General features: G+C 34.4%; 1 protein-coding gene across 1 annotated transcript in view; it reads right to left on the reverse strand.

Annotated features, from left to right (window-relative positions):
- Positions 1 to 15,911, reverse strand: part of LOC144435356 (uncharacterized) — a 33,946-nt gene extending 18,035 nt beyond the window's left edge. The window contains exons 1-23 of the mRNA XM_078123952.1: positions 15,872 to 15,911; positions 15,453 to 15,566; positions 14,997 to 15,110; positions 14,200 to 14,313; positions 13,178 to 13,291; positions 12,537 to 12,650; positions 11,906 to 12,019; positions 11,387 to 11,500; positions 11,094 to 11,207; positions 10,149 to 10,259; positions 9,096 to 9,209; positions 8,760 to 8,873; positions 8,092 to 8,205; positions 7,477 to 7,590; positions 6,865 to 6,975; positions 6,588 to 6,701; positions 5,797 to 5,910; positions 4,655 to 4,768; positions 4,267 to 4,380; positions 3,772 to 3,882; positions 2,590 to 2,703; positions 1,500 to 1,856; positions 311 to 427 (exon numbers count right to left, since the gene is read on the reverse strand). Coding sequence (XP_077980078.1) covers positions 311 to 427; positions 1,500 to 1,856; positions 2,590 to 2,703; positions 3,772 to 3,882; positions 4,267 to 4,380; positions 4,655 to 4,768; positions 5,797 to 5,910; positions 6,588 to 6,701; positions 6,865 to 6,975; positions 7,477 to 7,590; positions 8,092 to 8,205; positions 8,760 to 8,873; positions 9,096 to 9,209; positions 10,149 to 10,259; positions 11,094 to 11,207; positions 11,387 to 11,500; positions 11,906 to 12,019; positions 12,537 to 12,650; positions 13,178 to 13,291; positions 14,200 to 14,313; positions 14,997 to 15,110; positions 15,453 to 15,566; positions 15,872 to 15,911 — 2,785 coding nt within the window. The remainder of the gene's footprint in view (positions 1 to 310; positions 428 to 1,499; positions 1,857 to 2,589; positions 2,704 to 3,771; positions 3,883 to 4,266; positions 4,381 to 4,654; positions 4,769 to 5,796; positions 5,911 to 6,587; positions 6,702 to 6,864; positions 6,976 to 7,476; positions 7,591 to 8,091; positions 8,206 to 8,759; positions 8,874 to 9,095; positions 9,210 to 10,148; positions 10,260 to 11,093; positions 11,208 to 11,386; positions 11,501 to 11,905; positions 12,020 to 12,536; positions 12,651 to 13,177; positions 13,292 to 14,199; positions 14,314 to 14,996; positions 15,111 to 15,452; positions 15,567 to 15,871) is intronic.
- Positions 15,912 to 16,003: the final 92 nt, after the last annotated feature.

Raw genomic sequence — 16,003 nt, forward strand, 5'->3', positions numbered from 1 at the left:
TGTGAACAGCGTATACAGCTGTCAGTTCATGACAAATTTGAATAATTTCGTTTCTGTTTTTTTTTAGAGAAGACATGTGATGTAGAGGTGGTGACAGTGACTTTTTGTGACTTGCTGATATCAAACAAAGCAGTTAGGATGAAAATAGCCCTTTAATAGGTATTTCACATCAAATTCTTTGAGAAGTTCTCACTTTAATAACTGGACAAAAACATCTTATCAAACAATTTAGTGTTATGTTATGCAATGGAGAAGTTTGAAGTAAAGTTGATCATTTGGGGTGATAGGAATCCAATCTGAGAGTACTTACTGACTACGAAGCTATCACAGTTTCTGCCGGTGAATTCTGATGTACAACTACATGTATAGGTGTTCCCAGACCCTGTACATGTTGCACCATTCAAACATGGATTACTATAACATTTATCTGCAGAGAAAAAAAACATCACATTTTTAGGCCTACAAAAAAAATTGTTTGGTTCTGGTTACCCAACCCCACCTAGTTTTTCATTCTGTGTTTTACGTATTTGAGAAAAAAATAACAAAATTGCAGAAACTGTGAAGTCTTGCAAGAACTAGTGGATGCAGAAACTGACATCAACTTAAAAAGAGCAATGGAAAACATGATTACCTGAACTAGACACTCATATATGATAAAAAATATTTTAAACAATAAAAAATAAAAAATCTAACTACCCCACCTATTCTAAAATTGAACGTAATCGGAACCACACAATTTTTTTGGTTAGGCCCTATTACTCTGACAAGCTTTAAAGAATGGGGTGTCACACCCCTGGAGAGTGACTAATATTGCTGTGATTACACTTGTATTTCACTACTGTATAAATTTACAATACTACAGTTGCAATCAAGGTTTCAGCTTTAATACTAATCTAGACTACCGGTAATACTTATATTTAGCTATATGGTAGATTACACAAATCAAGATAGTGTAAATACTGGAAGTCCCCAAAATGTACCCAGCTAACTAATGAAAGTCATCAGAAACACCACACTACTGTGAGTATACTAACTTCCATTCAATAGCTTATATCAACATGTCACAATAATAATTTAAATCCGTGTCTATTTTAGTTTAATATGTGAGACCTCGATTGCAGTTGTCATAATTTGGACAACTTTAACATCATGAATTATAATTTTTCAATTTCACAAAGATCTTAGATTTTGGTAAATACACTACAACTTATAAACAACACTGAGCTTTTATATAATCATGGTGACAGGTCATCTTTAGAACAGAACTTCACCAGTTTTCAACCATGGATAATCACACATTAAACGTAAGTCTTATTGAGAAATAACCTCAGAACTCTGCAATGTACCAAGCAAGCATTGATGAATATTTTTTGGGATAATTAAAGCATCATCTTGGTCCAATTATAATGAAGTATGTGTCGTGGCATAAAAGTTTGGAAGTTTTAAAGTTCTGTTGTTACTTTGTTCAGGAAGTAACTACACTGAGTGATAATACTTACCCATGCATTCGTCTTGGAACTGTACAGAGAACCCAGTCATTGCTTTACTGTTATCTGTTGTGAACCTGACCCACAATTCATTGGTCAATGATGTCATCGGTTCAGGAATTTCTGATCCACTCAGATGCAAAAATCTTGATGATATTATGCCTTCATTTAAACCACTACCAATTTCCAAGGAATCGTAATTTTCCTCGGTATCAAAGTCAGTGAAGACAATGACAACCCTATGACCAGGCTGTGCTGTTAAGTGCCACAGACACGTAGCATCATTCTCATAATAAGAGGGGTAATTGGGTGATTCTAATGTCACCATGTCACACTCAGGTATGTCAAAATCATGTCTGCATCCTACAGCTGTAATAAAACAAATAACATTTTAATATTACCCATCTGTGAAATTTTTAAATTCTTAATTAAACTGGCTCTGTGGATGGGCATGGAAATTTAATGAGCTAAAAAACTTAAATATGTTTTCTCATTGAAAATACAATGTGACATAACTTAGACAAAGTATGTGTTTGTAACTCAATACTTTGCACATAAACTTTAAACAATGTACAAGTTTGTTGTACATACAGGAAGTGTAAACAAACTGAGTAAACACAAATCACTTGTAATTGCAATTTATTACAAGCAATCACATTATTTATAGATGGTGACGTTTTAATACATAAGAGGAAATAAACTGATGTAATGTAATGTAATATATGTACACTACATGTGTTTACCCAGCATCAATGTAACTATTACACTACCCGTATGTGTTTACCCAGCTACAATGTAACACTCAAATGTGATTCAATTGGTGAAAAGATTTGTTTTGAATAATACCTCAGACATGGCATTGGTTGTCAGTGATAATGCCAAATATTTTTGATATTGAAAATGTTACGTCTGGTCATCTTTAATTGATTGATTTTGTTGAACAATAGTATTTGCATGCAATGACACCAGACCTTATAAACCAGTGCCCAAGCTCACACTGAGCAACTCTTCAACAGAAAAACAATTGACAGTTGATTCAATTCTAATGATGTTTATCAGTGTACACTTTTAGACAAAACAGTCGCATCTTGGTTGTATTTACCTGTTTCACAATTCAGTCCAGCCCAACCTTCAGCACATGTACACTTATAGCCACTAAGTAGGTCTTCACAGAACCCTTCATTATTGCAGGGATTTGGAAAACAGTCATTTATGTCTGTAATATTCAAAGGAAAAAGATTACAATCATATAAAAGAATTTTTTGTTGTCAAGTTAGGGAGCTTAATTACAGTAAAGGTATCACTGGTGTGCATCATTCAGGTAATGAAATGAGGTCTAGTAACTATTTTCACATTATATTTTGGTCAATTTTTGCCATCTTAGTGCGCAAAACAGACACATTATTGTACACATTGATAATGTACAATATACAAATTTCCTTACAAGGGAAAATTCACCTGATCAATAGACTTGTGGCTTACAGTGATTGATAAGATGTTTGGTTATTGATTTGTACCATTTACTGATTTCAGATGTTGTTTCACATTGCCAGATATAGTTATCACCCTTTTCCCCAAGTTTAAACTTTCAATTTCTCAAATATATGTCAGACCATATTGCCCTTTTTACCAGCCCCTCTAGTGTTCATTCTGAGAAATTGACATCATTATGTCCTAAAATGATAAGCCATAGAATTTTATTTGACTAATTCTGTATTACTTGAAAACAAAATTTAGATGTGTATGTAACATTAGAATGCATGCAGTTGTCTAAAATCATGTACTCTTTCATTTGATGGTTATTGAATTTGAATGTCTGCAAAACATTTTTAAAAGTTACCAGCTTGAGTTCATCACCCAGAGAGAAAAATATAAATCTGATGGGCACAATTGTATGACAAAACTTCCTACATATAAAATAATTCAACATCAGTCTAGGAATTGTGTAACTAAATTTTTTAATCATGTGTACACAATGATCAGACTGTAGTGTATTTGTGTTTGAGTAAGTATGATTCATATCTGATGGGCATGATGAGATAGATATTTTTTTCATATTTGATGTATGCGATGAAATAGACTCTTTTGTATGTGTCCCTCAAAATTCAGGATGATCCCAAACTTAAAAGGAACAGTGGCCTACATTTTGGAAAGGCTTGGTGCAACACTATGAAAAAGTGCTAAAACATTGGGAAACTTATTGGTATGAAACCATAAATGTCTGTCAATGTTCTGATAACAAAAAGATATGACAGTGAGACAACAACGTAAACTATAAACTCACTAATGTGGCAGAAAGTGCCAGTCCATCCGGATTCACAGGTACAAGTGAATGCATTGTTGCCATCGTTACAGTAACCATTCTGACATGGACTGCTAGCACATTCATTGACATCTGTGGAGTAAAAAGCAACAGTCAAACTAACAGATCACATAATGATCTTATCAGGTCATATTTCAGTAACCAAATTTGAAATGCAAATGAAGATATTGACCTTTGTCATGACACATTGTGAAGGGAAAATTGTATACATTTGCTGAGTCTATTACTTCCAGTAGAGAATTATTTTGTGAACAGCGCCGTCAGTGGCCAATGTATACAATCTTTTGTCTTTTTGATACTAGTAATTGGAATGTAGCATATTCATATTGTATAAATATTACATAAATATTTTTATTTCAAGTTTACACATACATGAAACTAAAAAGAATAGTCTCCAAATCTTGACCTAATTCATTGCAAGTCTTCTCAATTTAGAGTCAGAGTACATTATATTACCTGTTTCACAGTTCTGTCCAGTTTTACCACTTGGACAGAGACAAGTATATGAATTGACACCTTGTACACATACACCGCCGTACAGACAGGGTTGGTTTGCACACTCATCAATATCTATGGCAAAGAAAATGATCACAGAAAAATAAATTGACAGCATTTTCGTCTGAAATAAATGCCCAAATCATCTGTTGACACAACATGGAAGTACAAAGTGAAATATGATTATTTGCAATAATACTAATAGCAGCTGATCAAAAACATAAATCATATAGAACATCCAATACTGAAATTTTTTTAAAAGATTTCCTGTTAATTTCAACTACAAATCAGGATACTGAATCAAAAAATCAACTCAAAAGACGAGTTCTGATTGTGGTGTATATCTTACCATGTTCACAGTTCTTGCCTTCATACCCAGCTGCGCAAATACAGATGAAGTCATTAATTCTGTCTTGACAAGTGCCACCATTGTAACAAATGTTGTTGGTACATTCATCGATATCTGTATTAGATAGAAAGAAGGATCAAAAATTAAACATCAATCAATCAATCAATCAATCAATCAATCAACCAATCAATTAAAGAATTTGTATAGCGCCAAAATCCGATATGATTTAATGTTTTGCTTGTGCTGAACAGGAAAAAAAGTACATCATTGCGAAAGTTGGAAAGCTCTTGCAAACAGATGTATCTCGATATCCTTCTTGAATTTATCAACAGTGGGTGATAAAACATATTATATATAAAGGGAATAAATACAGCTTTACGTAAAATCTATACTCATCAGAGTTAATGCCATCTCATAGAGAAGCAGTCCATTGCAGCAGTTGTCTACAGATCAGAATATTGTGTTAATCAGTGGTGGGAAATTAAAACTGGCTTTGAAGGTGCCATAAAGTCTTCTCCTTTATCACACTTATATCAACATGATATACATTGATAAAAACAATAGTGGGTGCCCCTGATGTAGGTTCATGTCAGTTTGTTTATGTCTGTAAAAGTTAGTCATATCATTCCCAGATATAAACAAACTGGTAAAAGATCGCATGACTACATCACAGGCACCTGCTGTTGTTTTTGTATATCTATCAATACATGCCAGTTTGATCATGTTGTAAGGAGAATAAGACTTTTCAGCACTTTCCAAGCCAATTTTAATAGTCCACCACTGATAAAACAATGTTCTTATTAGTGACATTTCTAGATAATTGTTGCAAGGGTTGTACCTAGTTCGTTTATTTGTAAAAATAGATTGAGAAATATTGTTCAGGAATTTAAATTTTATACATTTCTATAGGTTTGTGCTTGGGATAATAATTCCACAACATTTAATACCTTCCCCTCCCCCACCAAGGCACACATCCTTGAAATGTATACACAAAGTGACAACCAACCCTACATCCCTTTAAAACTGCGATATTATAAAATACCTGACAACTTATACTTTGGCAACTAGTATATTTGTTTAGTAGCTTTGCTGTGTTGATAAGAAGAGAAATGGGAACTATTTTTTGTATATTGAGTACTTACTGATTTCACAATTGATACCTCCAAATCCAGGTGCACACAGACATACATATGCATTGACAAGATCTGTACATCCACCTCCATTTAGGCACGGATTACTGGAACAGTCGTTTATGTCTATGAAAAGGGTTAAGATACAAGGTGATTATAGTGAAAACAAGGTTGGTGTGGTGTTACAGTGATGAGACATGGTTTTTTTTAGAGAAAGATAAAAACTGACAAAAAAGTATGTCAAACTCTAAATTGATGGTACCAGTAGTTGATATCCTTGGCATATATTCATGATGGGTCACCTAGTCTGTAAGGTATGTCATGACATATCACATATAGCCCTCACATATCGGTCAACCCCGAAGGAGGCCAGTGAGTGCGGAGTGATGCGACATATCTTACAGTCTGCCCTAATTGATATAAATAAAGTCCTTTACTTTTTGTATACATCGTTGCATGATCAAAGGCTGTATCAGACAGATCAAAACATCACACAATTACTTCTAATTTACATGTACTGTTCCAAAGTAACTAAATTTCACTTTCTTAATGATTCATGGCTGGACACAAAATTATATTTTCTATACTGCACTTCATTGACACTGACAACACTTGTTGTTGTTTTGAAAACACAAACTTCAGGGGGATGATTCCCGAGTTATACTGCATGTAGTCTGTAATTTAAGATACACCATGACAACCATCAGCCTGTAACCTCTCTCATAGGATTTGTCAATGTGGGTGAAATAATACTGCATATCTAAGAGTTTATACTGTAAAGTTGTGTCAATTAAGTGACTTACTGATAGTACAATCAGTTCCAATAAATCCAGCCTGGCACTGACAGGTGTAGTATCCGAGGCCTTGCGAACACTGACCATTATTTTGACATGGATTGGGAAAACATTCATCAATTTCTGAAAAGAGAAAGATAAAAGTCAAATCTAATGTGATCAAATTGGAATCTAAGACTGAACAATAAATGAAATATCAAATTTGAATATAAAAAAAAAAAGCGGAATTTTAAGCTTATAAGTAATGAGTCTAGTGATATCTGAACGGCATGATATTTTAACTTACCAAGTTCACAGTTACTGCCAGTATATCCATAGTCACAGATACAAGTGTAGTCGTTGGTATCATCAATACACGTTCCATAAATACAAGGATTACTGTCGCACTCATTTACATCTAGGGGTAACATTAACAAATATATATATTAGATTGTTTTACTTAAACAAAAAAATTAAAACGTTTTATCTATCAAAATGTTGAGGAATGTCATCATAATGATTAATATGTTCGCTGAATAGATCTAGCAACTAGCATACACCAATATTTGAACTTGTGGTGTATTGTTCCATTTTAGTATATAGGTATTAGTTACCACCTTAATATATATCTGACCTTAGCCTTTCGTGAAAGAATATTAATTTGAAGGATTATACATATTGATAAGGACTATATTGTAAATAATGAATTAATTACAATCTATCCTACTGGTCCAGTTGGTATAACTGGATGATTGAGAACATTCACGGACTGCATTCAATTTGTTACATTTGCATTTCTTTTACTCCCCAGGTATTTAGGTGTGAATTGAAATGATCTCATGGCATAATTGGGGAATGATGTACAGTATAAATTGTTTATATAATATTGACAGCAAATGGTAGCAAAGTATGTACTTACTATCAGCACATATATCTCCTGTCCATCCTGGTGTACATTCACAGATAAACTTGTTGAACGAATCTCGGCATGCTGCACCATTTGTACATGGATTGCTAGTACACTCATTGAAGTCTACATGGAATGACAATAAACACATTACGGTCAAGTAATTATATAAATTTTATCAAGACGCTGTTTAGACAGACTTACAGGAGAAATGAAGATGCCTTTTGGTGTTTCATTCATGGGACAAGACGTTTTTAATGCAAAGATAGACACAATTTGATTCTAGACTAACAATAACAGAGACACCACACAGCAAAGTCCTTTACCCATTTACGTTAAAAAGTGTTACAGTATTGTTATTCTTTTACAGTGCAGTAGTATTAGGCCTCTGCTAAAAATGGCAGGGAGGGACTGATCCATTTTCTTTTTTTCCCTACGTTTTTGAACTGGTAAAAATCAACAGCTAAGTGGAGTTTTAAATCTTCTCCATAGCTGTTTTTGCAGATAGGTGTAAAACTATAAATGAGAAATGAAGTGGTACTGAAAACTCTGAACTTTTAAGTTGTCTAGTATACACCAAACTTTAAATATAACAATGGTACATTACTGGGTGACAGCTAGACTTACCATCCATACAACGTGGTCCAGTCCATCCGGAGGGACAGGTGCATGTGTAACTTCCGGGATAATCCGTACATACACCACTATTCTGACAGGGATTACTATTACACTCATCAACATCTAAGACATATAAAAAATGTGGTCGATACAAGTTTTAATTTTTTTCATAACTCATGTAGTAATTAACAGGGAAATGAAATAATGATCCATTCATCCATCCATCAACTCAAATGATTGATCAATCAATCAATCAATCAACCAATAAAACAGCCAGCCAGCCAACCAACCAACCAACCAACCAACCAACCAACCAGCTACCATTCAAGATTAGTAGTATACTGAAATGCCTGAATGAATAGAATATGTTTTGAGGTCACTCTTGAAAATATATTCATTTTAATTTTAGTTGGTTTCTGCTGATGAACATGGTATACTCCAGTCATCATCACATTGTAATTTTGGTAGTAAAAAAATCTCTTGTACTTGATGTTACATTTCACCTGGTAGCAGCAGATGACATTAACTGGTACATTTTACAATAATGAAGTGCTTGTTTTAATTTTTAATTTAATTTTTGATACATGTAGAATAAAGATGACACAGTCCATGAATTTGAAATTTGATGAGCTAATTTCACTAAGAAAAGAAGTTGCATCATTATGAGTATAACTTACCCATTTCACAGTTGACACCCTGGAAACCTGAAGGACAGTTACAAGTATAGGACTGGAATCCATTCAGACATGTACCGCCATTCTGACATGGATTGCTTTGACATTCATTCACATCTGTGGAGTAAAGAAAGAGAACTCTATATTCAGAATGAAATAAATATTTTGAGAATTTTACGTGATCAAGCCAGCAGGTTTTGGAGATTTTAATGAGACAGACAAACAGACAGACAGACAGACAGACAGACAGACAGATTGAAAAACATTATTTCATACTGAGTTGATTTTTTTTACCTGCTCAAAAATCTTACAGAAATGTTATCAACATGTAGTTTTTACCTTGATTACAGTTGACACCACTCCATCCATCAACACAGGTACATGTATATCCATTTTGACCATCATTACAAGTACCACCATTCTGACATGGGTTACTTTCACATTCTTTGATATCTGGGGTAAGAGTTGGAAAATAACACAACATGATTAATACATTCCAGTTCAAAATTAAAGCACAATAAGACTTCTTCTCAAAGCAGCTTTTTTTTCCATAAATTTAGTTTTTATGTTTAACTATGATGCTGTAAACAGTTGCACTTGCTGAAATCATAGATGTTTATGCTGAAATGTAGAATTTGATGTTATGCGCCCTCAACGGTCAATGTGGATAACCCAATCTCTTTGTCGCCTGTAGAACAATAAGCTTGTAAACTACACTGTTAGCAATGCATTTAACCCATCTGTTGTGCAATGCCCAAGATCTACAGATCTAGGAAATCCAAGAAGCACCCCTAGGTCAAGATACTTTGGACAATATGTATGATTGCATAATGGTGCATTCCCCTATCAATGGATAGAGGCCAATGTTTTCTGATCACCAATGTCTTTTTATTATATTTGTTGACTCATCAATGAATATTCCAGACCATTTATTTGACTGTTTACATACAGTCATCAAGCCAGTATACATATTAAATCAAACAAATACTGAACAGACAATTACACTAGTGAAAAAAGGTTCAGCCATTTCCAGTAACGTTTTAGTCTACAGGTATTTGGGAAAAAATTGTCAAACAAAACTGAAAAGGTACAGTTACTTGGGATTGAACAATTCAACAGATCCAACAGACCATCATCACAAATGTGAATAATTTTCAGCTGCAGAATGGTAATCAGATTCAAGTTCAAATTCAAATAGAAACTTTAGTTGTGACAACAACTATCAGTACATGTGTATACTAATATATGCAACAAGATCTGTGTGAAAGCAGGACTTTCAGAATTACTACACTGGATGGTACTCCTGACTTCATATACCGGTCGGTAATCCGGGAGAAAGTCAGATTTTTTGTTGCTGAAAGCTATGATACATATAAAGGTCAGAATACGTACCAAGGTCACAATTAATACCGGTCCAACCATCTCTGCATGTACATCTGTATTCATTGACTAAATTGGTACATATACCACTAACGCATGGACTGCTCGAACACTCATCGATTTCTGCAAGAAAACAAACAATTCACAAATTTTTAAATCAATGGGCCTCAAATACACTTTCTTCTTCTTCTTCTTATAAAGTCCAGGACGCAGTGTTGAGTAAAACTGAGTAAAAAACTTTGAACGCTTGAACTTATAATTTGAGTTCAAGTGTTCAGACCAAAATGGTCAAATATACACACAATGAAGAGCTTACGGAGGTGTGAAACTTGTTGAAGGTTCAGACAATTTTTGTAGTCATCTACTGCTGTAAGATTCACACCATTTGCACAAGATGGCTATTTTTATGACATAATATTGAAAGTCATGATTTAGGTACTCTGGGTATACCCAGTTTTTATGCAGCTGTCTTTGAAAGGAGTGTCCCAGGAGGGCACCCGAGACAACAGAAAATGTGGGCTAAAACTTTGAGCATAAGTATGCAGTACTTTAAGCAGACAACAAAATGTGTCTAAAAAGGAATTCCTAAACATAAAATTATCCTGAACACCATAAATGGGGATATTTGGATGTACATGCCATGAACTCAAAATGATAAAACTGGGAAGGACATGACAGTTATCCAAATGAAAATACAGAATTCAACAACAATAACCGTGGTGTAGTTCTAATTTCCAGTCCAAAGCTGCATTTGAACAGTGGTCTTAGTGGCCAAACTTTGCAACCTTTTGTTTTTCTGATAACCACTTTATATTACAGTGACCAACTTGCATATATTATATATATACATATAATAAATAGTGTGAAATATTATTATACTATTATTTTTAGGGGAGAAGCCTAAGTGCTGTAAAATATGATAAAAATTTAAATTTGAAAATTAAAAATTGAACTTACCAAGTTGACAGTTGGTGCCGGTGTAGCCAGGTACACAGGTACATACATAACTATTAAATGCATCAGTACAGGAACCTGCATTCTGACAGGGATTGCTGGCACATTCATTCACCTCTGAAGATACAAAACAAATATTGCATGTATGAGTCATGTGACAGTCAGGTGACATATAGTATACTGTTTCCATGGTGAATTTAGAATGTCGAGCATATGACCTCAAGATCTAAAGTTGCTGTTTTTCATTTGACGGAGCCTGGACCTCAGCTGTAGTTTATGTTTTCAAGTTGACCTACCTGTCTCACAGTTGTAACCTTGCCAACCATCAGGACAATCACACTGGTAGGCGTTCATCATATTTAAACACTCCCCTCCATTCTGACAGGGATTACTTCCACATTCGTCGATGTCTAGAGAGATAAAACAAACAAATACACAGGTAAACAACCAAACAAACAAACAAACAAACAAACAAAGAATATGAAAAACACTGCAGTTAACTAACATTAAGACATCCACATAAATGCAGTTGTTTGCTTACCCTTGTGCTCATATATGTATCCTATATTGATTGAAACTGGTCGGGCAGAGAAGTTAAAATTGACAAGTGTGTGTGTGTGTGTGTGGGGGGGGGGGGGTGCTAGCTTAGCACTTTTCATAGCACTTAGGTTGGGCCCATATTTTCCTATATCTAATCTCCTTACATATGTTACTAAGAGGATCAACCCAGACTGCCTGTACTATCAGCAGCTACATATCTTAGTCATCTACACATAGATAATATTGGCCAAAATAACCAACAAAGAACGACATACCTGATTCACAGACTGGACCATTCCAACCTGGTTGACATAGACACACATACTGGTTCTGTCTGTTGTCACAGTATGCATTGTTCAGACATGGGCTGCTTTCACATTCGTTGATTTCTTTGAAATAGACAAAGAAAAGTTGGTAGATATAAAACCAGTTAGAAATTTGTAAGGTTCGGATGATACTAGTATGAACATACAGTACTCTCATCCTAAACTTAGTAAAAAACAAAAGTGATTGTCTCTGATATTCTAACCACTGGTGGCGCTCTTTACTGTTAGTTGAGAATCAACGCTTTATAACCTTTTCTTGTTAATTTGGTTTGGGTCAAATATTGTAGAATAAGATTGATTGCTGAATCTACAATATGCAAATTGCATGACTTCATGAAGCCCCCTCCATTATCATGATTATCCGTTGATTTTTGGTGAGAAAACTGTTGTGATGTAGAGGTATTGAACTATAAAGCTCTAGTTCAGATTAGGATTAACATTTAGGTGTGAAAAAAGTTGGTCCCGAAGAAAAGGATGATCATACCTAACGTAATGATAAGTACTACTCCAAGAATATGGGATTCAAAGGTTGAGTTTTAAATAAAGTACAATGTAAGACAGTAAAAGTTATGACACATACCTAGTTCACAGTTGATTCCTGCATAGCCAGGTCTACACTGACATTGATACTGGTTTATACCATCAACACATGTAGCACCATTCTGACAGGGGAAACTAGAACATTCATTGACATCTATGGGAGAAAAAAAGGACAAAGAGAATGATACTCCATCACCTGAAAACATGTCTCCAAATGATATATTCTGGAGAAGCAAAATTAACAGTATGTCATTCTCCTTTGAATTAAAGATTGATAAATTTTGCTGTTACTTTGTTCAAGAAAACTCCAACCCATTTTCAGTTAAAATCATAGAAATATCAGAGGTCAATGTACAGATTTAAGAAAGCGGTCAAAATGATATCAAAATTAAGACATTTTCGACTTGAATATGACCATCGAATACTGTATTAATTCTGTGAGAAAAAAATGATTATCGTTGATTTCCTTGAAAACAAGATGGTAAACCCCAACATTTTCTTTCATTGTATAAACTGGACCAGAAACAAGTATTCATATGGCAAAATTTGGAACAAATTTACAAACTCTGATTTTCAAGGAAAGTGGTCCCTGTGGTGCATTCTGCCTTCACTATCAGAAAGCTATAAAACTTTGACAAGTGAAAGGTCAAAAGGTCAAAGGTGAAAGGTGGTGACACTTACTTGTTTGACAGTTGGTTCCCGAGTAGCCTGGTAGACACGTACATATATACATGTTTACAGCATTGATACAGGTAGCACCATTCAAACATGGGTTACTAGCACATTCATTGATATCTGAAATAACAACAAACAAAATCTCAGCTATCACTTTACAAGTCTTCCTTGCTTACGGGGGTTAGTCAGTCAAGGAATGTATGATAAAAACCTGGTAGAGTCACATCCTTTCAAGTATATCCTTGATACAGGAATTATCCCTTTAAGCCTCATGTCTCCTTGAAACAAACTTTATTCCATGATTCCTGACTTATCATTGGCCCATTCACTGTGTTGTTGAGATACACCATCAGCGGGTCATTACCTCGTGGCTCTCATATCAACAGCTTGTCTTGAGAATAGTTTAAAAGCTGGTAATTACACAATTGAATGTGTTTGTCTTATATAGCTTGACTGATCAGTGTACAGTGCCTACAACCATAACAACTAGTCAGACTATCTATTCAAATGAAGTCATTATGTAAATGATCACGCATTACTGAGATGATCACAGGAGTTAACATTAAAAAAGATTAGCATGATTAGTGTAGTGGCATGTGATAATAAATTTACATGTAATTATGTACATTTAACACACAGGTGTTTGATAACAATTTTTGGGGGTGTGGCTATCTGAATCAGTTTAACTGCAGGCGATGTAATACAATGATATTTTCACTATGTTCCCTGTATCAGGCCTGTAGTATACACTACTGCTACAGAATTTACATGACAATTTTTAGTCCAAAGTTTAAAATAATTTTCTTTCTTTTTCTTATTCATTTCATTTTTAAAAAAAACATTGTTGCTACATATTTTGTGGCAATTTTGATTCTAAAGTTTGCATTTTTTTTCTTTTTCAAAAAAATAAGTTAGTTAGTATGAATACAGCTATGGGAATAATACTACGATGGGAAACAGTACATTGAATGAGCTGCTTAAGATATTTCAATGTGTATTCTTAAAAGCCACTGGTTGGAATTACTCACCGACATCACAATTATCTCCTTGCCATCCAGGTGCACAATTACAGGTGTATAAATTCTGTCCATTGATACATGTAGCACCGTTCATACATGGATTACTGTCACATTCATTGATATCTATAGATGCAAATCAAAGCAGAAAAACGTCACTAGCAACAACTTTGTACAATACAACATAAGAATGTCTTTCTAGTTTGTGAATCTAGCACCAGTCTTATACCAGCATAGTGTAAACAGATAGGGTTGTGCAGTCGTTAACCATCCCGTTGTGAACACATTGAGGTGTTGGTGTAGCTGCTGGTAAGGTGTTCATGCTAGTGTCAGTCATAGGATTGTGCAGTCGTTGACCATCCCGTTGTGAACACATACTGGTACTGATAGTAAAGTCATTAAAATGATCATCTGAAAAGTTTTGTTTCAGTAATAAAGTATTTCCCATTTCTGACAACATAAAAAAATTTAACATCAAACAGGAAGGCATCAAATATATGTTGGTTTGAGAGTTTCTTATTACTTTGATAATAGCAGATTGCATTCAATCAATTGTAACAATTTTTTTTTTTAATTTTCACTGTAAGCAGAGTCAATTTTATATAGTATAAACATTAAACCATGAATCTCTTCATCATGGCAATGCTTTGTTTGAAGTGTATCATACAATATGTGAAAACATTAATCGAGGCCCTAAATTCTATTTCTATTCCAAAAGCCATTTCTGAACAGCACTCCTAGTGGCCAAACTGAGTAATCTTTTGTTTTTCTGACAACTGGGAAATGGCATATTGAAAGTGTGTTCAAACCTTGTTGGCAGTTGATTCCCATCCATCCAGGCATACACTGACAGCTGTATTCGTTCTGGCCATTATGACATGTACCACCATTCTGACATGGGTTGCTAAGACACTCATTACGGTCTAGGAGGCAAACAAGTAAAACAAAAATAATGAAAGATGATATTTAACAGATTTTCCCCTGGTAATAAGTGCTATGGTACAAAATTCAATTTGATTTATATATACTCCTTCAAAAAATATGTTCACCCATAGATGATTCATTACTGTTCAGGGTGTATGATATTATGTGTATGTTATTGTATTTAGCAAAACATTTTTAAAAAAATGTTCAGTTGCAGCCAGCGCAGCTAAATGAATGCTTACTAATGAGTCATGACATGTGAAATAATATTAATCTATTGATAAATAACAACACAGCTGAAGGAGATATAAATGTCATATTTCACAATATATATTTCTTACCTGTATTACATATGGTTCCAGTCCAGCCTGAAGGACACACACATGTATACTTATTTAATCCATTGAGACAAGTAGCTCCATTCTGACATGGATCGCTAGCACATTCATCAAAGTCTGGAGGGGGGAAAAAGTTACCATAATATCAGTATATGGCCCCAGGACTGTATGGTCATTATGTCCTTAACTTTTGTTATTATTCACTTACTGCATCTCATTCTGACTTATTAATAATGACATGACAATGTGTGGACTCTAGAGGGCGCTTTTGTGGAGCATATATTCGACTAGCACGTGAGGAACAGATTAAATACTGCAGTGTGTCATGCAAAACTTTGATGAAGTCCTCTACCAGCTCAACTACTTATCAGCTTTTATTTTTTTTGATTCTGCATGTCTTTCAGTTCTTTTTACAAAATTACAATAGTTGGCTGATGTTGCTTCATTGAGATTCATGTCCATGATAAAAATCTTAACCCTCAGGTTTCTCAATTAGGGGCACCTGGTGCAACAATTCTTTTTAAAAATAGCAACAAAGTGAAAAACGATAGTTT

The sequence above is a fragment of the Glandiceps talaboti genome, chromosome 5, assembly GCF_964340395.1.
Source record: "Glandiceps talaboti chromosome 5, keGlaTala1.1, whole genome shotgun sequence".
Taxonomy (NCBI): domain Eukaryota; kingdom Metazoa; phylum Hemichordata; class Enteropneusta; family Spengelidae; genus Glandiceps; species Glandiceps talaboti.